The sequence below is a fragment of the Diadema antillarum genome, unplaced genomic scaffold, assembly GCF_040938485.1.
Source record: "Diadema antillarum isolate AM-2024a unplaced genomic scaffold, OU_Dant_1.0 seq00000538_RagTag, whole genome shotgun sequence".
In the NCBI taxonomy this organism is placed as follows: Eukaryota; Metazoa; Echinodermata; class Echinoidea; order Diadematoida; family Diadematidae; genus Diadema; species Diadema antillarum.
This window is the reverse complement of record NW_027271486.1, coordinates 633,103-659,290: the sequence shown is the minus strand read 5'-3', so window position 1 is coordinate 659,290 and position 26,188 is coordinate 633,103. Positions and strand designations below refer to the sequence as shown.

General features: G+C 38.4%; 1 protein-coding gene across 1 annotated transcript; it reads right to left on the bottom strand.

Moving 5' to 3' along the window:
• Positions 1–1,140: 1,140 nt before the first annotated feature.
• LOC139734672 (trifunctional enzyme subunit alpha, mitochondrial-like) lies at positions 1,141–25,895 on the bottom strand. The gene is made up of 20 exons (XM_071645460.1): positions 25,811–25,895; positions 24,270–24,323; positions 23,496–23,566; positions 22,690–22,823; positions 21,031–21,061; positions 19,591–19,698; positions 18,968–19,190; positions 17,724–17,793; positions 17,383–17,435; positions 15,412–15,530; positions 12,667–12,786; positions 11,506–11,687; positions 10,902–10,937; positions 10,263–10,398; positions 9,434–9,520; positions 8,176–8,385; positions 6,706–6,901; positions 5,753–5,955; positions 4,057–4,111; positions 1,141–3,396 (listed from the first exon to the last, which is right to left on the bottom strand). The coding sequence occupies exons 1-20, from the start codon at positions 25,875–25,877 to the stop codon at positions 3,248–3,250; spliced, it is 2,304 nt and encodes a 767-aa protein (XP_071501561.1). The 5' UTR covers positions 25,878–25,895; the 3' UTR covers positions 1,141–3,247.
• Between the last annotated feature and the right edge of the window lie 293 nt (positions 25,896–26,188).

The window sequence follows — 26,188 nt, the reverse complement described above, 5'->3', positions numbered from 1 at the left end:
CGAATGCCAACTTTTAGAGCAGTAACACCATGTTTTCAAGTTCAATATCACAGTTGAAAATGAAGAGCGTGTAAAGGGTTTTTTAAGAGATGAAAAGGAGGCTTTGAGACATACTGTACATGTACCTAATCACACGACAGTATTCTACAAAAGTGTTCTTGAAAGAAGCCAAAAAACACAATTTCCCATTTGTTTTGCGATCCCAAACTTTAGAATAATGTACATGTAGAAGAATAATCATTGCTCTTTCAGAAAATATGAAAAAGTGAAGATTAACTAGGTTGACCTATTTTGCCTAGATGTTAAGTCCTCGCATAAAACCAGGGCATGTAACTTTTTGTCGGTTTTGTGATGCACGGTCACATATTTGACTCTGTAGCACTGCAATATCTCATTAAAGGACAAGTTCACCTTCATAAACATAAGGATTGAGAGAATGTAGCAATACTAGTAGAACACATCATTGAAAGTTTGAGGAAAATCAGACAATCCGTTCAAAAGTTATGAATTTTTGAAGTTTTTGTGCAGTAACCGCTGGATGAGAAGACTACTGTAGTGTATGAATAACTGAGATGTCACATGCGTACAACAATATAAGGAAAATATAAAGAGAATTTCACAAAATTCCATCTTTTGAAAAAAGTACACATTTCCCTAACTCGTTACCGACAAATGTTATGGGTAATATTATTCCCCCTGCCTGTAGAAAGAGACAAGTCAAGTGCTCCTTTATTATGCGAAAAAAGTGAAAATATGTTGAATTTTCTTTTACAGTTTCTTAATACTGTTGTACGCATATGACTCACAAGCTGTAGTAGTCTCCTCATCCAGCGGTTCCAACACAACATTTTTAAAAATTCATAACTTTTGCATCGATTGTCCAATTTTCCTCAAACTTTCACTGATGTGTTCTACTAATATTGTTGCATTCTCTTAATCCTTATGTTTATGAAGGTGAACTTGTCCTTTAATGAATGCATGAGAATAAATCACTTTTTTTTTCTCTCTCTCTTTTTAAGGGTTTTCCGAGTTGGGTGACCTTTAGCTAGTATGACTGACTATAATGCAGAGCTTAACACACACATTATCGCAAATACAAGGCTTATTTCTTTTTTTATAATTCAATATCACTTTATTGCAATTTTACACAAATCCAGATTGTACGACAACAAAACTGTCATCGTTCGACATCCATGTAACTCTCATATGAAGCGAACTTAAACATGGACGGTGGAAATATTTTGTTTTTTCCATCTCCGCCATCTCTTAGAGACAACAATTCTAGGGAGAAAGCTTTTATCACTTTTTCTCTCATATAAACTATGTTGGTTTTTGTTTTCCACCATCCCTACTTCAGAATACATTCCACAAAGCCTGCAGAATAACATACAAAAACTTGTCACAGTTCCTAAGTGAGAGATATGACAATTGAAAGCAAATAAAGGATGACCTGTGTAGAGCTTTGCTTCGTTGTTGTTTTTCTATCGGATGCTTGTCAATGTTTCTTGTCACCTACAATGTATACCTTCTTCACCTGAGAGAAAGTGTAGCAATGGCCACTTCTTTTGAGCGCCTTGTCAGAACACTCAAATGTATTAACTCTCAAACTGTTACATTATATGGCTCATCAGGATGCAAACATATTTTGCCACTTTTGCTTTAATTTCCTGGTTTCCGCAATACGAGGGGAAATAACTTTCCGTCAAGTCCTCATGACAGCAACTCTTGACTATCTTGAGAACTCAATTGTGGGATTTTCATGCTATGCTTGGTCCAAGGACCCATCTAAATGCACATAATGTACACGGAAACCTGAAGATGCAATGCGTTTCACAGACCACGGCTTTACTGTCTTGTGGAGGTTGCAAAATATTTGACCATTAAACTTTCATCAACTCCATGTGATGTGAAAACCACTTAGAAGAAAACCCTGAAACATTTTCGGTCTCTCTGTAAAGTACATCTTTGTGCCTTATTTCCAGTGAAGTAAAATCACATTGCTCAGTCCCATACATTTCAGACGGCGCAGGTTTAGATATTCCTTTGAGATTTACACACATCTGCAGCATTACCAATGAAATAGCATAAGAAAGGAAAGAAAAAGAGAGACACTAAAGCAAATACCCAATCCCAACACTTTCCTTCTTTAGCTAGTGATCCAATTTCATAGGACTGAGGATAGGATCAATACTACACGAACATCAGTTCCAAATTTTGTAATGACGCACATGCCATAACTGTTGTGAATTCCTACAATTGCAGTTACTGTAGCTATAAAGTGAAAATACTAACAGTTGATCAATAGTTTGGCAAAGGTGCCATTGTTGTAACTACAATCAATGTAACTTGCACTTGGTAAACAGAACATGAAACCTTGCCTTGGTCTTAGACAAGGCACTGAGATAGTGCGACATCTCTGCATTGAATAGATGTGCAGAATGTAAACAAATCCGTGTGCATTGCAAATGACTCACATGCTGTTCAGAAACACACTAAAGCTTCAGTAGACACATCACCAATACACTTTCCTTTTTTCCTAGCACTTCTGCAAAGTGTTAAAAAAAAAAAATGTTGGAAACAGGAAAAGAGAGACCTCTGAACCACACTGATGTTCAAAGATTTTAATTTGGTCTACAATATCTAAAGGCATGTACAATGAAAACCATAATAAATTAAATCTCTGCAGAAAGAAAGCAAATATCTCTTCTAGGGAATATTTCAGATCAAGTAATACAAAATATTACATGAAAACCCTAGTTTGTCTTTCTCAGACTGAGAGTTTTACGTATTCAATCATGCCAAAGCTACACTGCTTAACTCTCTTATTAAAGTTGATATTTCAAACTTGAAGTCAAGGAATCATTGGTATGTGGGGAACTGTGCTGATTTGCATGGTGCTTCTTTATGATGAAGTTAATGGAATAACTTAACTGCCCTAAATAATACATTTTATGCAAAAAAGAAATATCAACACACAATATGCTGTTCAGATCACTGTTTTGCTTCACTGAAACAAACTTGTCACATTTCTGTACAAACATAAAACAGCCTTTCAGTGCTGAAAATAATAGTTACTCTTCTTACTTGTTTTTTGAACATTACCCTTTGGAAGAAGTAAGTTCATTGGATTGTTAGATCATTTTTAATGTTTGTTTTAATTTTCTGTTAAATACATACATCCTAGGCTCAAATAGCTTTTCATTTTACGCATGAATGATTTGCATTTTCTTGTTCTCAATCTTTGCGTCTATTGTGAGTGGAATTTCTTGGTCTTGTCTGCTGCGTGGTCTCGCAACAACTGGCAGGGTTCAAAGGCTGAGCCGTAGGCGGCCGCGAAGCGCTCCATGTGTGCAACGATTTTGTCAGCGCCGTAGGTGTCTGTGTAACGGAATGGACCTGTGGACAAAAAAGATGAATGAGATAACACATTGGAAAGATCAGACTGGTACAAACATAATATCCACATCATTTTGAAGCCACTAAAGTGCAGTTGGGTGCATACCACATTTGTGTTCAGACAGAAATGTTCCAGAGAGTTTGTGGGAACTGTTTTATCAGCTGATGTCATCCGGACATCTCCAAATTCAGAAATTCAGAGCAGCAACAGTTCATGGACTCTACGAAAACTTGCTAATAATCATGCATTCTATCAGCTACTCATTCAGGGGAACCTTGGGTCAGGGGTTGGATGTAGCAGGAATCTGATTTTAATTACAAGCAGATATTTTCAGAGCCCCAAAACGAAGAATAAATGTCTAAGATCCTCAAATACTATACATACATATGTACATATCTAACAACATATTTTCCCCTTTTTTGGGGGGGGGGGGTGGGAGGAATGTGCCATGGTGGTTGACATAAACAGATTATTATATGCTCTGAATACATTGTAGAACATATAGTAAAATCTCTTTTACCCCATTCACTAATGACACACAGACCTAAGAAAGCTGTGAAATATGATCCAAATATCAAATAAACGATCTTTCTTTATACTCTTTATATCTACATTTCCTCGCATATATCTCTTTTATGAGAAAGGAAAAGGTAATGTACCTCCAAGGAAGGGTGGGAAACCAAGGCCGAACACAGCACCAATGTCACCCTCGACCTAAGACAGAGAGAGAGAGAGAGAGAAGAGGAAGTTGGATTCAGATTCACAAAATAACATGTTATTGGAATATCAGATTCATTAAATTCAACAATCACTGCATTGCACTGGTAAGAAGAGGAGGAAAACAAATGATGCTGTTGAATCATGTTTATCCTACTCTTATGCTCATACCCCACATCACAATTATCTGCCACATTACCACTGATACATTCAGTGAATCATTACTATTGCTAACAATGAACTGGCACTTGCGTTGAAATAAACTTGTACTGCGGAAGATGAACTTGACAGAAGCCATTCACCTTAGAACCTCACATTATATATGTCTATGAAAGCCCTTGAATACTGAGGAAAAAAGAAATGAAAATTAAATGTCAATACAATGCAATGAATACTGTATGTTACAGGACAGATGTACTGATGATGATTTTACCATCAAATGTACAATTATTCTCTACTCTAAAAACTTTTGTTATGACACGTTGCATACAAACATTCCTACAGAATCTTGATTGTGTGGACATGACAAGATGAGGCAAATATTGTTTTCTTGTACAGATGACAATTTCTGATAAAACAGCACATTGACGTGGATGATACTACAGGCCTCGAATTACCCGGGAGGCAAAAGGCAATTTGCCGCAATGCCCTATGTACTTGCTACAATGCCTCTCTCAAAATTACCATGCTTACTGCAACTTTTCCTTGCTGCCCTTAAAAAATTTTGAGAGAGAGTGCCCCTAAAACCAAAAATTGCCTGTCCCTAAAACTGGTGAAATTCGAGGCCTGATACTAGGTTGCAAATATTCACAAATTAAATTATGAAATGTCCCTAGGAGCTATCTGGGAGACATTACGGAGCTTTAGATTTTCACGATGCAGATGTTCAGAGGGAAAAAAAATGTTTTGCACCACGCACACATTAGCTTTAATATAAGAATCGACCTTGTGTCATCTGAGTTTGCATGGTCGGTTCTGGGCCATTTTTGCATCCGCTCAATTCATGTCGAAGAGAGCTATTTCATTCAATGATCATATGAGGGCGCCATTTTACTTTTGCATAGGTCGCGTCCTCTTGTAATATAAAGCTACTTTGCAACATGACACATGGAAAGAGGAGAAAGGTCAATGAAATCATCTTCTTTAAACGTCCGCGTCACAAATCTAAAGCTCCCTATTTGTGAGTAACTGACACCTCATTAGGCAATGAAAATCCAAAATCAGGATATCTTTCGGGATAGGGGAAACTACGTTTTGCTGTTTTTTTGAGCCTCCTGTAGAATCACAAAGAATCAGTGGATTTGATGTGAGTTTGCACACCACACGAGCATGGAGATTTATCATTACTTAATATGTGTTTATAGGGATATGTGAAATTTTGCTCATAGGGTACATGTAATCTTAACTTGCTTATATTATGTTCCACATGTACAACATGTACACATTTTTGTTTACTCTTTTCTCTTCCTCATATAAGCATAAAGAACATAATAGGAGCATTTTCCTGTATTCTTCCTTTGGTTTCTACAGTGTATATTCATCTTCTCTCTTGTTGCAATCTTGCCCTAAAAGACAGAACTTCCCCACCCCTATGGGTCAAGGATCAAGGGTCAAGGGTCAATCTTCATCCACACTCACGGGATCCCTGAGGATGCCTTCCTGTAGGCAGAGGACGGCCTCGTTGACGAATCGTGTCACCATCCTCATCTGCACATCTTCCACGCTGTTAAAGCCCTTGGACGGCAGAGCATACTTTTTGAGGATCTCCTCGGCACCGGAGTTTACGTCCCGTTCCTTCGACTTGCCGCTGTAGTCGAATATGCCCTTTCCTGACTTGCGACCTAAATTGATTACACCGCAAAAAAAGATATCTTCAGCATTCAGTGACTTAAGTACATGTACATGGTAAGGAACAGAGCAGCCCAGGCCAAGGTGAACATACTGTAAAACCTGAAACAATAGCTGCATGAAACCTTGCGAATTGGAGCTGACGGCCATTTTCAAGGCTTGAAACTTTTGACAATTGGTACATGGCATTTACTGCATTGTGTATAGACAAAAACTTTCATGTGCATTTTTCTCTCACCAGTCTTGGCACGTTCTGATCCTTGGTACCTTCGGAGGTGATGCGTGTTGATGCGGGTAACACATCAAAATTTTTCCCAAGAAGAAACACATTGGGTAGTGGGTGATGTGAGATCACGCCACGATGCATGGGATGGTTTTCAGTAAAAGCAGAGCAAGTACAGAAATTTGAAGTGCTCAAGTAGTCTTGACTTCTTACTGGCAGATTACACTTGTTATTTTAATAATTGATCATACAATGCAAGTCAGTGCACATGTGACCTGATCGGTGACCCTGTAATATGTGATTTCCTGATTCACTGCATTTGCAAGTCCCCTTGTGTTACCCTGTGTTACCACATACACCACATATTCTATATCTGATGTAGAAACAGTTCAGGTAGAAGTTAAATACGAGGTGATGCCACTGACAAAAATTCACAGTGATGCAAATTATACAAGGTGTCCAGTATAAACACCGACAAGGAGTATCCAAAGGATTCTGTAGGGAAAAGACACACACTCACCATGGAAGCCTGCATCTACCATGTCTTTCAGCATGGCCACGTCGCCACCTGCAAATCTCTCGCCGAACTTCTGGCCGAGATCAGCAGCGATGTGCTGTGCGACGTCGAGGCCCACCTCATCTGCCAGCGTGGCGACTCCGACGGGGAAGCCGAAGGAGGTGCTGGCCTTGTCCATTTCCTTGGGTCCAAAACCCTCCTGTCATCACAGAAAGATAGAAGATGGTTGTTTAAAGGACAAGTCCAACTTCACATACATGTGGATTGAGTGAATGCAGCAAATAGTAGAATGCATCAGTGAAGGTTTGTTAGGGAAAATCGGATAATCTGTTCTGCGCAGTCACTGCTGGATAAGAGGACTACTACAGTAGTGTATGATGTCGCATGCGTAGAACGTTATAAGAAAAATATAAGAGAATTTCACAAACTTTGATTTTTAGAATAAAGTGCACATTTCCTCAACTTGCCACTGATGTATGTTAAGAGTAATGTTATTCCCCCTGCCTTCTGAAAGAGGCAAGTCAAATGTTCTTTTACAATGCGAGAGAAGTGAAAATATGTTGAATTTTTAAAATATTTTCTTTATATTGCTATACACACGTGACATCACAAGCTGTAGTAGTCTTCTCATCCAGCAGTAGTGACTGTGCAGAAACTTCAAAAATTCATAGTTTGATTTTCCTTAAACTCTCACTGATGTGTTCTACTAATAATGCTGCATTCACTCAATCCACATGTCTATGAAGGTGAAATTCTCCTTTAAATTAAACTAGTTGCTTGTACATAGTTTAAAAGAGTGAAAAAGTCAGCCAGTAAAAAAAAAACAACAACAAGAAACTATTCTATAATACATTTTCCAGCCTCTTCTTGGCACACCAGATGAGGGCTCGTTGCATGCTCAGCCCCCCCCCCCCCAACTCATGCTGTTGCTATTTCATACTTTTCCTTTCTTTATCCCTCTGTTGTTCCTCATCTTGTTTGATGTTGCCTCCCTATTCAGCCTTATCCTTCAAAGGTTGCCCCCTTGGTCCTCATGATCTTCAATGACCCTCCTCTGCCTTTTGTCTGTCCACCCTCCTGCTCTAATCCCCCTCCCTTTACCTGTTGGGCTCCTTGCCCATGATTTCCTACTCTCTCCTTTTGTTTTCTTTGTTCTGTGTCCCTAGCCTGTCCCTGACTGTTCTTGTTGTGTGAAGTCCTTATGTAATTGCTTTCCCTGCCTGTTCGTCACCTTGCCTCTGATGAGGATACTGCTAGGATCAAAACCTCAGGCCCCTTTTGACTCCATTTTACTACATTTGGCTCATCACTATTGGATAAGCAATTATCAGCAGCTTTTTTTGCTAGACATGGATAAAGAAGACTGACAAGTGAAAAAAAATGATAAAGATAGAGATGAAGAAGAGTATTGAGAGGAAACTGAAGGATGACAAGGAATAGAAGAGTAGGAAGGTAAGAAAGGTAAGCGCAAACCTGGAGAATCCTCATGGTCTCAGACAGTGTTGGAGCCAGTATCCTGGTGGTGTAGAATCCCGGTCCGTCGCCGACGGTGATGATGATCTTGCCCTGCCTGAGGCCCACCTCTACGGCTGCCGCTGCCGTGTCCTTGGATGTTTGGGGCGTGGTGATGATCTCCAGCAGCTGCATCTTGTCCACTGGGGAGAAGTAGTGCATGCCTACAACCTGCCAGGAGCAGAAAGGAAGGATAATACTGTATACTGTAAAACATGATATATTCGCGGCATGAAATTTTCGCGAATTGGAGTCGACAGCCTTTTTCGTGGCATGAAATTTTCGCGAATTGCCACTGGCGTTCAACGCATGTAGTGTAGACAAAAACTTTCGCGTGCATTTTAATTTCGCGAATTTTGTTGCTCGCGAAATTAGTGAAATTAAAATGCACGCGAAAATTATTCGTTTTACAGTATATTAATTCTTTATCCCACATCACAGTCATGTTTACATGTTCTTTCAAAAGCACATTTGTGTCTGCAGGTGACGTGACATTTGCTACTACGAAAACTGCTTTCTATCTGATCTTATTTTCTCCAAGGACTATAGTGTTAGGGTTAGGGTTGTGATAGGGTTTTAGGTTTAGTTTGATGGAAGGATTAGGATTAGGCTTAAAGTTATGTTTGTGGGTAGAATTTATGTTTGGCTTTAGTGCGCAGATATTTCATGGGAGCATTTGTCGCAGGAGATTACTATCATGGAACGGCATTATTTTTGTTTCTGATTCAGGGTCAAACAGAATCACCATGTTTTTGTGCTTTTTGTTCTGTGCATTGCTGCTAGAGTAAAGTGTTGCAGCAGTCATTACCAGGACAATATCACAGGTTTTGAAGGCCTTGGCATGACAGGAAGACACTGCATCAACCCCCCCCCCTTTACAATGTAAACACACACACATACATTCATTCAAACTCTATGGAGTGAACTTCTACTTTTTAAAAAGTTTTTGTCTCAAGTCACTGCATCGAGAGTAAAGAGTTGGGGAGGATCTCCTAATAAAGAAAGAATCTTCTTATAAGCCGGTCGTATGTAACAAAACCCTCTTTACAACAAAGTGATCTTGCACGTTACCATTCTTGATACTTCTTTGTTTTTGGACCATGATATAGTGAGAATCCTAATACAACAAGATAATTATGATGGTTTTTAAGGTTCTCATTACAACCAGGTTCCCTTGAATGAAATGAGCAGATTTAGGAGCATCATGTAATGTTTATACCTTTTCTGGTCTCTTGCTGGCCTTGGCGATATCTGTAATTGGCAAGGCAGATGTGTTGGAAGCAAAGACGCAATGGTCTGGAATAACCTAAGAGGACAGAACATGAGAGAAAGAGAGTAAGAGATCAGAGTCAATATTGGCACTTTCAGATCGTACCAAGAATAGTCCACTCAGCAAAGTGTAACAAAGAGGAACTGTGTCACTGTTCTAGAATATAAACAAGTTCTTGGAAAAGGCCCTCAAGCAAAAGGGCATTATGTTTTTTATGAAATGGGAAACAATGGAATGATATCCTGCATGAGGAATGACATCTTGACTTGACTATCATATAAGATAATTGTAGGTCACAGAAAGACAAACAAGTGTCCATGACAAAAAAAAAACAAACACAACGGCAGGAAAGTTGTAAAGCTCGGTGTATTGCATACATTTGTCATTAACCGGACAATCATTTTCAGGTAGTGAGGTTGTACAGTTCTTATGCCTAACAAACTAAGAATCAAAGTAAAACTACACAAAAACATAATGAACACATATCGATGACTAACCTATGACACATATAATGGGAGCCGCCTGTTACCATAAGCATTGTAATCACTGGCAGAAGAATGTATGCATGATATAATCCCTGATTTATTCTTTTGTTATGTTTTGTTGGGAAAAAATGAAAATAAAATGAACTGAACTACAAAGAAGCTATAGCCATGTCATTTCTGTGATTTTCTATTACAACTATCAGATGTGTTGATATCACTACATTATATTTCTTGATTCATACCATGAGAGTGTTATGTTAGAGTCCAAAGACATGTCATAAGATGATACTCACTGCCTCCACTTCTTTGATGACTCGGTGCTTGATGGCGAGATCCTCGAACACGGCCTCGATCACCATGTCACATTTGTTGAAGTTTGCGTAGTCGATCTGGCCGGTCACATTGGACATTAGTCGATCTCGCTCAAAGCTGAGCCACGCCGAGTGTTAGAGAAATTGAAAGTGGACATTCACTCATTAGGTCTTCATTTGGTGAGGAACTGAATGCTTCTGGCATGAAAACATAAATGTCTGAGGACATTACTCGTCAACTTTGGAAAAGATGGAATGTGAAATAGCTTGCAAGTAGCTTGGAAATCAATCAACCGTCTATTCGCTTGGAATTTTGCCGGTGTAATCTTCAAATTGTACAGCAAATCATGTGCCATCAGTATCTACTGGAAAAGATGTGAAGTTGTGTTTGCCTGACATACAGACAAACAAATGAAAAGTTCATATTGACATAAAATAAAATATCTAAGAAGAATTAATGACATGTATTTCATAAAGCAAATGCTTTGTACTCCACAGAACTTTGGTGTCTTTCAACTATCATGATATCACTAATTTTCACAATCAGTCATTAAAAGGGTTTTAATATGAAATATCTTCAAGTAAGTCCAAGGGGGGTGAGGTGGGAGGGCTGGTACATACCTTGTTAATCGTTTCCTCTTCACCTTTCCATCCAAGCTATCAGGAAGAAAACATGAAGAACAATAATTTTACAAATACAACAATACTAAAGCTCAAACAGTTCAGCTGAACCTTATACACAAAACATACAAACAATATTAAACGAAGACACATAATTTCATGCCATTGTGAAAGCTGCATTTCATCTTCAAAATACATATATATATATATATATATATATATATATATATATGTATTTTATGATATGACAACCATTAGACACTCTTAGCAATACAACGAAAACCAAACAGACAGAAAGACAAACAGACAAAAGAACAACATCTTTCACATCCATAACATATATACAATGTATACAACCAAACACACCTCAAACACGTCTCATACACACAGTTCATCAGACTTCTTCATTTAGTTTGTGCTGACATTTAAGTCTATCCTCGTGGGTGAACCACCAGCAAGACCATACCATTTCATACTATGAGAGCTACAATATACCAACTGGCTAGCACTTGAGATAAAACAGACAGACACAAAGACGTACAAACACACACACACACACACACACACAGATACACGGAAGCACTGCAATAAGAAATTTACAAACCCTTTGAAGATTTGCTGCTCTCCCCTGGCCAAACCCTGCAGCGACATGTCCTTGAGAAGTACATGCATACCCTTGTCGATGCTGACCTGGGCGACGCCAGCGCCCATCAGACCAGCTCCTAAGACGGCCAAGGTCTCCACCTTCCGCTCTGGCTTCCCAAAGTTGTTCTTCTTGCATGCAACCTACGATGAGAGAATAAGTGGAATAGGAGTAGTATATAAAGAGTGCACATTATACAGGGTGTTAGTAAGAATTATCCACCTGATAGTAACTTTGGAACAGTCACTGTGTTTTGGGCTGATTGAAAGTTACAGAAACAGAGAATGGATAATTTTACAGAAGCCCAACAGAGTAATGTGCCTTATAAAATGACATGATTTAAATTCTACGGCAGCCATGTTTTGCAAAATTTGCAGGCAGCATCAACTCCAAGCTAACTGAACAACACAAACAAATGATGATAGAATAGGTTGAAAAAGAATAGTATACAGAGAGTGCACATTATACAGGGCAATGGCAATAAAGAATCATCTACGCCATGGTAATTTGGCAACAGTCAATACCACATATGCCAAAGCCGAGTGCGTTTTGGATGATGTCAAAAAGTTACGGAGTGTGGATGATTTTACAGATGCCCAATCAAGTAGTGTGCCTTATTTGTTTTATAAAATCATGTGATTTAAATTCTATGGCAGCCATTTTTGCAAAATTTGCAGGCAGCACCAACTCCTAGCTAACTGAACCACACAAACCACACAAACAAATGATGATAGAATAGGTTGAATAAGAAAAGTATACGAGTACAAAGAGTGCACACTATACGGGGCAATAGTAATAAAGAACCATCTATGCGATGGTAACTTTGGAACAAATTTGGATTGTAAAAAAGTTACGGAGGGTAGATGATTTTACAGATGCCCAATCAAGTAGTGGGCCTTATTTGTTTTATAAAATAATAATGCGATTTAAATTCTGTGGCAGCCATTTTCACAAGATTCCAAAGTAGCACCAACATCAAGCTAACTGAACCACACACACAAACAATTACAAAATGCATTTATCATACACAGGCAATGCAGCTGAGCATGGATGAGTGGTTGTTGGTACTGGTCATTGGTGAACTAATGCCCGGTGAAAAGTAAAGAGAAGAAAGTGACTAACCTGCCCGTGGAAAAGGCCCATGAGCGCTTTTGAGTGTGTCGTCATTGCTAGATCCCCAAATCCCTTTGCTTCATTGATGTAGCCAGCTTCATTTCCCTTCTCCACTCCTGTTCTGACAGCCTGCAGGGTTGCAAAAACAACAACAACAACAACAACAATAAACCACGTGTTATCTCTGAGCTACCAAAAAATATACAAGATGCAGCAAATTACGAGCACAGATTACCACATTGCTGACAAAGTATGGCTAATTCCCATTAATCTAATACATGCTATGCCTATTTCTGGCAAGAAAACGGTAAATATTATTGGGGCAAAAGAGTTAAACTAACGAGATTTGGTGATTCCTTGGAGCATCGTCTACGTTTATGGAATACACTCATTGCGATTTCACAAAACAGGACTGATTCTAATTCTTGCTATCGCCAATGACGTAAAAAGTACCCGGATGTGGCTTTTTCGTCAAGATTTAGTGCACTTCCGGGACTGGGGCACGTCTGGCGCGGGGTATATTTTGCACAGCGCTAGCGTGCGTGTATGTGTAACTTATCTATAGCGCCGCGCCGACCACGGATACTAGTACAGTAGGCGGCTGTAGTCAGTACCCAAGCCAGCCAGTGGCCAGGCCTGTGATACTCGTATACGCGTACACTGTAGCTATAGCCCCCGCATTGCCCTATCCACTAGGCCTTGCATTAGCATGCACCACCACACGCATACAAGCTAGACATACATGTACCAGTACATCGCACTGCTTGATCATGCGATCGATTTGCACTCTGCATACGCTGAGAATATTACTGGAAAATATTCGCCCACCTGGATATCGTCATGGAATGCCCATCGTTTTTATTTGTTCTCTGTCGAGGTGCCGCGAACACAATCGGGAATGAACCGTGATCTTGAACTTATCCTGTCTAGTACGTCTCCGAAGCAATTTCTTCCAAGCAAGTAAGTCGCATGCGAACGCGCGCTGCGCTGTGGAGTCACCCGCAAACTTCACCCACGCGGCCACATCACATCTCGCATGCCAGTAAGGGTCCTATTTCTGTAGAATTTTTTCATTTATTGTCGTGCGGAAAACACATGGCAGCTTCGCAGTAACAACCCATAGTCATATTAACAGCAATTTCTTAAGAATGGAGAAATTTCAAATCATATTAAAGCTAAAATTCAAGTCGAGAAAACAGTAAGTACACATAGAATACAGTCGGCTTATGTGTAAAAAGCATTGAACGAATAGTCACGTATCACACGTGTACGAACGGAAGTGACTTTGCTACCGGACTATCCCATAATGCACCGTAAATGATGCTTAAATCAACATCTGGGTACTTTTTACGTCATTAGCGATAGCGAGAATTGACAACTCAAAGGATAAGTCTTTCAAGACCTGGTGTATGACTCTCGTACGCTGGGAGAAACATAATTTGATGCTGAGGCAAAAACCATTTACCATCCCTCCATCTGTGAAGATCTGAGTAAACAGTATTTTGTAGGTGCTCACTTTGCATTACATCAAGCTACATACAATGTAGTCATGACTCGATAGCAATCTGACAAAAAACAACAACAACAACAACAAAGCTGATATTCAGAGCAAGAACAAGAACAAAAACCAAGAATAGCTATGAAACTTCACATATTTATCAGTACATTATTCTTGCTTGTAGCTACAGAAACTTTAACTGTCACCTAAATAGGATTTCTTCACTTCACTTCTTAACCCTAATCAGGCTGGGCTTTTTGGGCTATGCTAAAACCGGAGGGGGCGGATTCCGCCCCCCCAAAAAAAATCTCGGCCATCAGTGGTGCGATCAAGATGAAATTTGGCATGCGTGACACCCACGTCATAACCTACAACACTGTGTCATAAGATTTTTTGAAACAATCAATTTTTAATTTTAATTAATTAATTATGCAAATTAAGCTCAAGATCATATTTTAGCCTAATTAAAAGCATTGAGAGTCTACTTTTTGGTCTGTAAATCTGTTTTGGCATATTCAACAATTGTACATCACTAAAACTTCCAAAAGTAATTTCAGTTCTTATGTATTTTATTGTTTTCAGAATTTCTTATGTATTTTTTGGTTTTCAACTTTTGTTTTTTCTCTGGTTTTTTTATTGGAAATTGTCACTGACCACTTGTCTACCATTATTAGCCTAAGATTAATCAATGAAAGTGATTAATTGTAAAAATAATCAGGTTTTTATGACTTTCATGACAGAGCACTGTTTTCCATAGGAAATCTACACAAAATCACAAAATTGTGCCCGTTTTGGGGCGACAAGCCGTTACAAAAATGGGCGTGGCCTCCAAAAAGTATGCACGGACGTTGCAAATTTGGTCTCAAAAGTTGCGGGTGACTTGAACAAAGAAAGTCAAGAAGCCTCGCGACAAGGCCTTCTCGCGTTACAGAATTATAGCGCGAAACGTCGAGGGGGGCGGATTCTGCCCCCCCAGCCCTGTTAAGGTTAAGTAAACAATGGTCTGTAAAACAGAATAACAGTTCTGATAATGAACCTCATCAGTTAATGGCAATTGCTTCTATTGCATCCCACAGAAAAGTTCTCATGTGCATCAGCCTATCTGAGCACACAGCACCCCCACTTTGACTCTTATTCTATCCAGCTGTTACAAAATGTAAAGCCTTCCTCTGTACAGGCACATATGACACACAGTGTGTTGTGCAAGATTCTCAACACATATTGCAAATATATAGTATAACTGCATCCTCTCATACCTCGATGATCTTGAAGGGGGCAGGGTAGAGCCCCTTTGTGTTCTTCATCACCATGGCGTTGACCCTCTTGTAGATCTGATTCTGCACAAAGCTGGTGCCCATGATGCTGTCCTGGAGTTCTGTCGTGGGGGGAAGGGAAGGGAATGGCAGGGACATAAAATACCATGGTACTGGAATGTGGGTGCAGAGCAGGAATACAATGTACTTTGTCTGCAGTAAAACTTCTACTATCTATGTGTAGTAGTAGTAGTAGTAGCAGTAGTAGCAGTAGTAGTAGTAGTAGTAGAAGTAGTAGTAGTAGTAGCAGTAGTAGTAGTAGAAGTAGTAGTAGTAGTAGCAGTTGTGGTAGTAGTAGTAGTAGTAGTAGTAGTGGTAGTAGTAGTAGTAACAGTAGTATAAATATTAGTAGAAGTAGGAGTAGTAGAAATAGGAATACAGTTGAACCTCTCTTATCTGGCCTCCCTTTATCCGGATCTCTCTATTATACGGACGCAATCTCGCCATGATTTTTTTTTTTTTTTTTTTTTAATAATTACGGGAGGAAAGGGGGATTCCCAACTCCTTGAGAACTCCTACACAAACACACATGAATTACATATTACTTCCAACATGATTAACATACATTACATCAAATTTCCTTCCGAGTTGCTTACCTTCAGACATTTTAACATCCCCAAACATCCCCAAATCATCGCAAGAACATGGACAGATTATGCGCTCGAGTCCTCTCATATCGCATTGCCACATATAGGTCCATACACAGCCGTCGATATGACTAGATAGACATGCATTGTTTCGAGTCATTGGCTGAGCAACAAATGATATTGAACGCTCAAAAATTGTTCACACACAGTACACAGAGAGAAAGAGAGAGAGGGAGAGAGAGTGTGGGGAAGAGAGCAACCCAATCGCAATGTGCTATCACTTTTTACCTTGGGCCCGGTACAGTATTAATTAAGTAATGTAGCTGTTTGTTACTGAGTGTAACAATGAAAAGGTTGCAGTATACACATTACTACATGTGGTACTACAATGGGCTACATCAGTACATGTGTATGTATATGTACATGCATAAAGCATTGAATCTCCCGTATCCGGCCAAATCCCTTATCCGGATGAGCCCCGGTCCCGACTTGTCCGGATACGAGAGGTTCAACTGTAGTAGAAATTGTAGCAGTACTAAAAGTAGTTCAATATAGTAGTAACAGTAACATTTCTTCAGTTTGTCTCCCTCTAACAAATGGAATTTGTAAGATTGCAACTGCTGATCTGTAATCTAACAACCATGTTGGAAAAACATTCTCTTGCATTTATTTTCTCTTGCATCTATTATAATGCCTCGTCTGCCTTGGACTACTAATAATGTCGGAATTTTGGAGCTTGGGTATTTGTTTCAAGTTCATTGTGTCCCTGCCGGCAACCATGGAAAGCAGTACATGTCAGGTATAGAGTCCAGTGGTTCCTTTTTTCCGACATGTTTGTTAAATTACAGATCAGTAGTTGCGATCTTAAAAATTTCATTCGTTAGAGGGAGACAAACTGAAGAAAATTCACCCCTCTACTTAATACTCTCTTGCATTTTTTATCATTACACTGTTATACATGCTGTTGTCACTTCTACTACTACGACCATCCATTCCTACTCTCATTATCATCATTCTATATCGTTACCATTGCACTACAACACAGAATCACAATCCTTAACTCAGACAAAGTTTAATATGCTCCCTACCAGATTCTGACAACTCTGCAGACAACATACAGGACCTTCCAGGCCCTTATTGGCAAGGAGTAAAAAATTCTACAGGTGTGCACTAGATTAACCTTTTCTGTGCAAGAGATTTTGGAGATTGTGTACAATGCTTTGAGGTTTTATGTGCCTATCATTACTCAAAATATCAAAAGGCTTAGGGAGAGGTTAGAGAGATATTTCTCCCATACTAGGGAGTCGTTCACACTCGGCCAACTCACTCTGCATCATACTCTTGGGTTTGTCTGTCTTGATCTTCCCTGCAGCGAGATCTCTGAAATTGAAAACAAAATAACAATATTTTAAAGAAACAGACAAAGTTATGATTACCATGATCACAAAGTTATGATACATACATGCATATGTGGAGAATAGGGAAAAAAATACTCAAGACTAGACTTGGGAGATGAAAATACAACTGGTATTACTTGAAATGAAAAAATATAAAACAAACAAACAAACAAACAAATAAACAAACAAACAAACAAACAAAAACAGCACAAAATCAAACTGTGAAGTGGACTGATAATATCACATGGAATGAAATAAAGGAAATGTTTACCTTGCTGCCTGGATTGCCACATTTTCAAGGTATTCAATGTTGCGTTCATCAATAGGCTTAACACCCGGACCTGCATAAATGATCATCAAGGAAAATGAATGGATCAATATAACTTATAATACAAATAACTATATCTTTGTTGTTTTCGTTATTACAGATGGGGAGGTGTGGTTCATATGTATTATTTATTAGTACAACATGAAGGCTTACATATCTTCAATTTATTAGTCCTTACACTATGCAGCCAATCTATTCTGCTAATATATTTGGACTTCCTTTTCTTCTTCTGACCATATTAGAGTACAGGATCAAAAATAAACAAGTCTAATAACCAACCACTTGCTACAGAATATCATGACGACCCTATTTTCTTTCTCGCCATTTACAAAACCATGACTGAGACTTGACATCTGAATTGCTGTTTGTTCAGTAGCCTCTCCCAGTATGCTGACATCGATTTGAAAAAAAAAAAGAAATAATTTCTAAGGACTAATACCTTCTTGACATGTAGGATAACTGATTTGAAATTTATTCTGAGTCAGGATAACAGTCATCATCTAAACTCTGACTGCACTTCTTGCCTTCAAACTTCAAACCCAAGTGTCAGAACATCCATTTTATTTAATTCATAGGAAAAAGAAGGAAAATGCAAACTCTCACTTTGTCTGATTCTCATCAACTGCATCACATAAGGAACAGCCTAAGTGAACATATACTATCCAATTTCATCATTCATGAATGCCCATACCAATACAGAAAGACAGAAAGCCGATTATGAAAAGTAATCATGAAATGTAATCAAAATAAAATCAGACACACAAGGAAGCCAAAGCAAGGGCAAACAGGCGAGCATTTAACCCATTAGTAACTGAACCGCCTGAAACTGCCAGTCCTATTACTCCCTAAACACCCCAAACCGCCTGACCACCTTTTTATAGTTTTATGCTTTACCATTTATAAGATATAGAATCATGCAATTTGAAAGAGGTCAAAGGCCAACAAAAGTATGCCAGAATTACTTGTGTGACACACCATTTCTTGATAGAGTCTTTGTAGGCTTTCAAATAAACATAACTTATAAATAACAAAAATAAACATGCAATGCGCTATTTTACGTAATTTAGAAAGTTGTCTAAATGAGAGTGATATTGTTGTAGTTTCTAGGGACCAATAGGTCCTATATATGGAATCTTCAGTTACTAAAGGGTTAATTAACTTTGATTATCAGTCAGAGGGCGACTTACCCAGGGGGTCAACCAGCTGGTCCACTAGACCCATCTTCTTGGCCTTGTCTGCTGGAATGTTCTTGCCGGTCAGCATCATGTCCAGCGAGTTGGGGATGCCGATCAGCTTGGGTAGCCGCTGGGTGCCCCCGCCCCCAGGAAGGAGACCGAGCATGACCTCTGGTGCACTCAGGACTGTTTTCTTGTCCTTTGTTGCAATTCGGTAGTGACAGCTGAGTGCAACCTGGATATATTTAAAGTCAGAGGTTACACATCACGATTGGCATTTACACACTATCTGGAGTACATGCTAAGCAATTATATTCAATAACCCATGACCATTTTGAATCATCTTTTCAGCAGTATCATTTGTCGCCTCATTGGAACCTGCAGTGAACTACACAGAGCTACATGCAGTGATTAATTTTGTTAACACCTATGGCACAATTTTGAGCAAACTAAGTCATCACAAAACATGGATTCTCTCACCATTAACATTTACACATTAAAGCTTCTTTTAACTCCATCCCTACCATCAGTAGCTTCCTCTGTGTACAATGGCAATGACGTTTCAAGACTGTAGCCTTGAGGGGTTAATCAACAGGTTTAACACCAATGGCTTCTTGGGAGTGGGGTTCACTCACCTCTAGGCCTCCACCAAGACAGGTGCCATTGATGGCTGCTACCACTGGCTTGGGGCTCTGCTCCACCTGCTCCAGCAGAATCTGGCCGTTTCTTGACAGCTCTGTGACCTATGGTCATTGAAGATACATACTGTACATGTCATGCCCATTCCACTGTTAGAAACTTGTCCCATCAAATCATAATTAATGCAACATTTTTAACTTTTCTGTCTCTTGGTGAATGATGAAAAGTAAAAACTACAGTCAAAAACTGTTTTAGCAGCCATCCAAAGAAGACAAAAGAAGTGGCCTTTACACAGACTGGTGGGTGTTATAAAGAGGGTCTTTTTTCACTCGGGGGGGGGGGAATTTCTTTAGTGGCCGTAAACGGCAGGCGGCTGCTAAGGCAGGTTTGAGTGTGTGTACTACACTAGTATGCTGACTGGCAACTGACCTATATGATGAATAGATGAAAAGTGTACAATTTATCTTTCACAGTTCTGCAGTGAGTGTAATCCTTCCTTTGCACCAAGACATTCTCTAAATCTTCCATTGTTTGTCATTGATGTTCATTGCTGAAAGATGATATGCAGTCTTAATCATGAACCTGTCACATGACTTTCTTACTCATGAATGAAATTTCAAGATAAACTGGTTGCTGTGTATATCATTGTCATCTATTTGGAACAATATTTGGAGTAAGAATTATGCCCTCTCACTAGAGCGCCATACAAATGCCTATTATCAATGTAAATGACAATAAATATGAAAAAAAAAAAAAAACCCACGGGTTTGAGGGTAAGTAAAATGTTACGACAGTTTACTAAAATTCTATCTTTCTCTTTTGTTTAAGCCAGCATTGGAAAAATTCAATGTATGTTACTTCTGGTTCTATGACATTTGCTCCTGCAACTATTGGTGTCATGAAATATCTGTAAGCTAAGCCAAGCATAAATTCTACTCACAAACATAACTGTAATCCAAATCCTAATCTTCAAATCTAACTAACCTAAAACGTTATCAAAACTCTAATCCTTTGCCCTTGGGGAAACTAAGTCTGGAGCAGTTGTAGCAGTAGCAAATGTTGTGTCACCATTATATCTAGATGATATTGCCTGATGGAGTACTAAAAACAAAACTATCCACTCATCTACCTATTGATCTATCAATCCATCTACAGTGTATCTGTCTATCAATCTGTCTGTCTGTCTGTCTATCTATCTATCTACCTATCTATCTATCCACCTACAGCTGTAATCACTATCAATACATACTTCATTACAAATGCAACTGTACACTAAAAACATATGAAGAATGTGTATATCATGCACTGCAGTGTGTATAATATATGTGCATAATCTGCATTTGTGTGTGTGTGTGTGTGTGTTTATGTATGACAGCAAACTAAGGTGCAATGTTCACTCCTGAAGAGCACATCATGAAAGATGGTATCATACTTACTTCCTCTGCAGATTTGCAATCTCCAAGCATCCTGGTAGAGGATGACAGAACAGACAGAAGAGAAAAATGCTGGTATATTAGATTCATTCAAGACAAGATGCATGTAGTGGTGAGGGTTACAGGTACACCATTGTAATGTCCTTCCTGCAAAGTGCAATTGAAGTTCCTGGTAGTGGTTAAATTGAGATAAGCATACATATGCCGGTATTGGGGGCTCTCACCCTTCAGAATGGCCATCACAGCATATAAATTCATGAATGGGACTACTTCTTGAATTTAATTTGCATTTTTTGAAGACCGCATGTGGACACCAGTGTCCTCCAAAAAAGTGATACTGCCTCATGAACTTCTCAGGTTTTGAAGGAAATTATACAAAAGTTTAATAGTCCAAAAGATACGAAGTGATGCCAACACACGACATTCATGAAATCAGTGCAGCCTGCTTGTACTATAAACACAAAACTCTCATAACACTTGAATTACCAACATTTGACTTCATGAGGCAATCTCTGTCATATTTTACTTTAAATATTCAAGTTAAACAATTGTTGATTTTTTTTTTTCATTTTGTGTGTGATTGATTCATTTAGTTACATTGTGTATCCATTACATCTATATATATACATATATATGAAGAGTTTGTTTGCAAAAACCGATAAATCCATATTTGTCAAATGGAGATATTTGCGATTAAAGGTCAAGAAAAATAAAGAGAATAATAAGAAATTGCTTGCTTCTTTTGACCATAACTTCAAAAATATACCTTTATATGTAGTGACCAATATATCATTTAAAAGGTATTATTTTGTACTTTTTGACAGAGACCGTACTTCAAAATCTTCAAAAATAGACTTATCGGTTTTTGCAAACAAACCCTTCATATCTTGTTGTTGTGTTTTTTTTTTTTAAATTGGGAGGGGTGGCTCATTTTGTAGTCGTTGATAATATTCACAATGTATTTACTTACATGTACTGGGCTACAGGCATCAACACAAATCAAATCAGCAAAGGCACAAGTGTAGCACTTGCAATGGATAATCACTACATTGATTGACACACACATATGGTCCTTCTGAAGTACATTGTATGTCATGGCAAATGCTCACCCCACTAACTCCAGTAACGAAGGCCAACAACTAACGTGTTTATGACAAGTTGGTTAATACCTAATGCTCACTGCTACTCAGTTAATACTAGACTTTGCTATGGCAAGTCAGGACTTGGAAGATGTTTACAAGTAAACATACAAACTACACTCATGGATTCAAAAAGCCAGACAAAACACAACCCAAGCACAAATACCAAAGATCACAGACTATAAAAGAATAAAAAGAAAAGTGACAAGTTATCCATCTGAGTTGGCACAGTGAAGTGCCCGTAAATGATTCTCATTGCTCACAACTAGGTTTTCCGATTATATTGACACTATATTACAACATGCATATCACTGACCTCAGGCAAAAATTACAAAAAGGTAAAAAAAAAAAAAAAACATCTGAAAGTTATATTCTATCAAAATACATGATCCTCATAAATGGTATTATCCTTAACATTCATTCCAAAAGAATAAATGAATGAATAAATAAATGGAAAAGGTGACAGATGAATGTAAGAGATTATGCACGTGAAGGGAGTGAAGAGCACTGAGGTTTGACTCACTTGATGTCGGCGCCAGCGATGAAATTTCCTGGCTTGGATGAGATGAGGACCACAGACTTGACCGCATCGTTGCTGAAGAGTTCATGGAAGACATCCTCAATTTCTGCATTGAATTGTCTGGATAATGTGTTAACCTGTGCGAAAAAAAAAAGGTTTTTGAAATAATATACTCATCAGACCAGGCTAATTTTATTTTATCTTTTTAATTAAAAAAAAAATAAATTTAATTCTTTTTTATTATTGTTATTTTTTTTTTTTGATATGTGAGCAACCTTTGCAAACAAAGAACTTCCCTAGCGAATGAGACAGCTTTAAAACTTCCAGTCTTGCAAGATGTAATCAGGTAAACTGCATGCTGATTGGGATCTTCACATCAAAATGTATTAAGTGGGAACATGTTAACTGAGTACACAAGCGGGAATAAAATGGCATCATGGTCATACAGTACGTATTCACAGCAACAACGAAAGTCCAGTAAATACATGAGCTTTGAAAGAATAGTTTAAAACTCTAATTCATCTTTGTCTAGCATTTTAAACATCACTAGAATGATTTACTAGTATACAAAGCTACACACTAACCCATTTTTTTCTACTGGTACGACAGAGTATTTTCATGTTTTACTAGTCCATTCCTGAAAAAGTTACTGGTCCAACAGTATCTTTTACAGGTCAAGGACCGTCGGACTAGTGCCAGTGTACAGCCTTGATTCATACAATAACTTTTCCCTCATCTAAGAAGTAACTTTCATGAACAGATTAAAATAACAAAAATGTGACATCTGTTCAATTCCTACAGTACCTTACCTTAGAGTTGGGGTCATTCATGCGTACAACGGCAACATCTCCTTTGAGTTCATAGTTCACGGTTGTGCGTGCTGAAAAATAACATAAAAGAACACTATGAACTGCATTGTTTGTAAATTGTGAAACATGGGCAGAATTGAATAAAAGTCAATGACAAAGTAAATACAAACTATATTTTTACAATTAGATGCACAAGGCATCTACTCTAAGAGAGGTAGTTATGCACAGAACACTTCTTGACATAGAGTGGAGGCAACATCTCTACACCAACTTTGCATAATTTCTATTGTAGTAGCACCTACCATTAGAGCTGTACTTCAAACATACTGGCATTACATCCAGGTTTACAGTGCCATTGTAATGTTTCTCCTTAACAGTAATTAACATCAAGCAGGCTTTAAAATTACTTATAAACTGCTGTTACAGAGATGGGGGCTATGTATTCCTACACACAGTATGAGGGTTAGAAACAAGCATTTAAGCTTTCCATGAACAGAAGTGATACAATAAAAAAAAAACATAAACAAACAAAAAACAAAAAGCATACAATGAAAAATATAAAATAAAAGGTCCAATGACTGCAAAGTTATCTACTGTGAGTTTTTTGTTTTTATTTGGTCAAATATCTTTTTTTTTTAATACATAGATATTCTTTAGGATTGTTTGTTTACAGACTCTATACTTATGCACACAGCTGTATGACTGAATAAAAAAGATTGAGATGTGTACTAAAATGTGGTAGTTTAGCCCTGAACACTCTTGGTTAGTCTGTACCTTTTTCAGCTCCTGATGCAGCAAAGTATCGCTTTGTTGTCATTCCTGCAACACCTACAGGATAGAACAAATGGGATAAGAATGTAAAGATTGCAAGTTCAAGTGAAAGTTCACAGAGCTACCAAGTCTCACGCATTTTGCGTGAGACTCAAGCATTTAGTGTCTGTCTCACGATCTCACGCATGGCACCCATTTTCCTCACGCATCTGGTGAAGTCTGCAATTTGGGCCAAAAATAAGGAGCATAGCTCAAAAGATTAAAGTGATAGTTGCAATTGAAGGTATATTTCCCTTTTGCCTTTCAAAATTAGTAAAAAATAGTCACTTAAGTATGCACCAGATCGCCGAGACGCCGAGTCATAAAATTCTCACTCATAAAAGTTTTTTTGAACTTGGCATCTCTGAGTTCATCAAAAACACATTTCAGTTATTCAAAATGGCTGTCACTGGAGTGTCAGTGAAAGATGATGTACCATTCGCACATGCTGCATATAGATTCTAATCTTTGTTTTCTGTAACATGAAGTCTAACTTAAATAATAAAGATTGTCTTAACCTGTTCAATACGAGAACCTGGTGCCCTGTGTATTAAGTCTATGGAGATTTCAGAATTCAGTATGGAACAGGTTAAATGAGTTTGAGGTGACAAAAATAACATAAATTTGTCAAGTGGACTCATCAAAACTCAACACGCGCGATCTGCATTTACTCTTTGCGTCCGCTTTGTTGTTGGAGCCCTGTCACTTTTTTACAGCGACTGGGCTGTTGTTATAGTGTTAAAGAATAATAGTTTAATTTACCAGACATCCACAATCATGTCATTCATGACCATGTTGGAATGTTGTTGGATAGTGTGATAGATCTATGGCCACCCGCGCTTCACTACTGAAACACATTGCAAAATGCAAAGGTTACCTAAATTTAATTTACAATGTCAATGAATGTTTTAACACAATATTATATCAACACAAACAAGCAGAGTTCTAAACACTTTATAAAATCTAACATGGTAAAGTAGACTCTAACGTTAAATCTAATTCCATCAAGGTATTACCAACAGCAACAAGTCAAAAAAAAAAAAAAAAAAAAAAGTCATGTCACCAGCGGCAGCAGCGCCATTCCGCAACCGGTAGCATCAGCACAGCAGATCCAGAGACAGCTCCGAGCGCTGAAGTATAAGTATAACTCAACTGTACACATTTCAGACTAAACGTCTCTGCCACTTGGTCGTATTACTTTATCATGGCAGCCTTATTTTATAGGAAGAGTAAAGGAAGAGGACAGTGGGCTAATGCAATACACAGCCAGCCACAGGTCATGCCATGCATGCCGACGGGCGGGTTGGGTGGCTGCTGGTTGCCTGTGAGCTGCTCTCTGCTCTGTTGGTGAGATCCCGGTAATCGGTATTCACCGGCAGATCGAGACAGGACTGGAAAGAGTTGTAAGAGGGCCCATCACTACAGACTAAAAGGAGACACATACCACAAAACGATAATAAATACTCATGGTATATATATGACTACCTCTTTTCTCCCATATTTACCTCTCAGTGTTGAGTATTTTGCCCAGGAAACAGCTCTAAGGGCTCCGAGAGAACGAACAGAAGCCATGGCGAATAGTGTATCAAGGTGCCCTTGTGCCGAATTTCACGTAAAGTTTATGTAGCTGAATTGCGCACAGCCCAACTATCTAATAATCAGAATGTAAAATATAATCATTACAATCTTTTTGTTGGAAAAAAATAAATTAAATATTTTTAAAATTACAAATTATATTATACAGACTAGTTTAAAGATAGCTTAATATATGAACAATATTATTAAATGTACATTTACTACAGCGATTGAAGCCGGAAGTTTGTTGCTACTGATTCAACGCCGCACATGTAGTCTATTGACGTAATAGTAGACGCCAAGAGAGA

Coding starts and splice junctions, on each gene's coding strand:
- LOC139734672 (XM_071645460.1), bottom strand. CDS start 25,877: ATGGCTTCTGTTCGTTCTCTCGGAGCCCTTAGAGCTGTTTCCTGGGCA. Junction 19,191..19,590: donor GTCTTGGTGGAGGCCTAGAG/GTGAGTGAACCC, acceptor AAATATATCCAG/GTTGCACTCAGCTGTCACTA. Junction 15,531..17,382: donor ACCCAAGAGTATGATGCAGA/GTGAGTTGGCCG, acceptor CCCCCACGACAG/AACTCCAGGACAGCATCATG.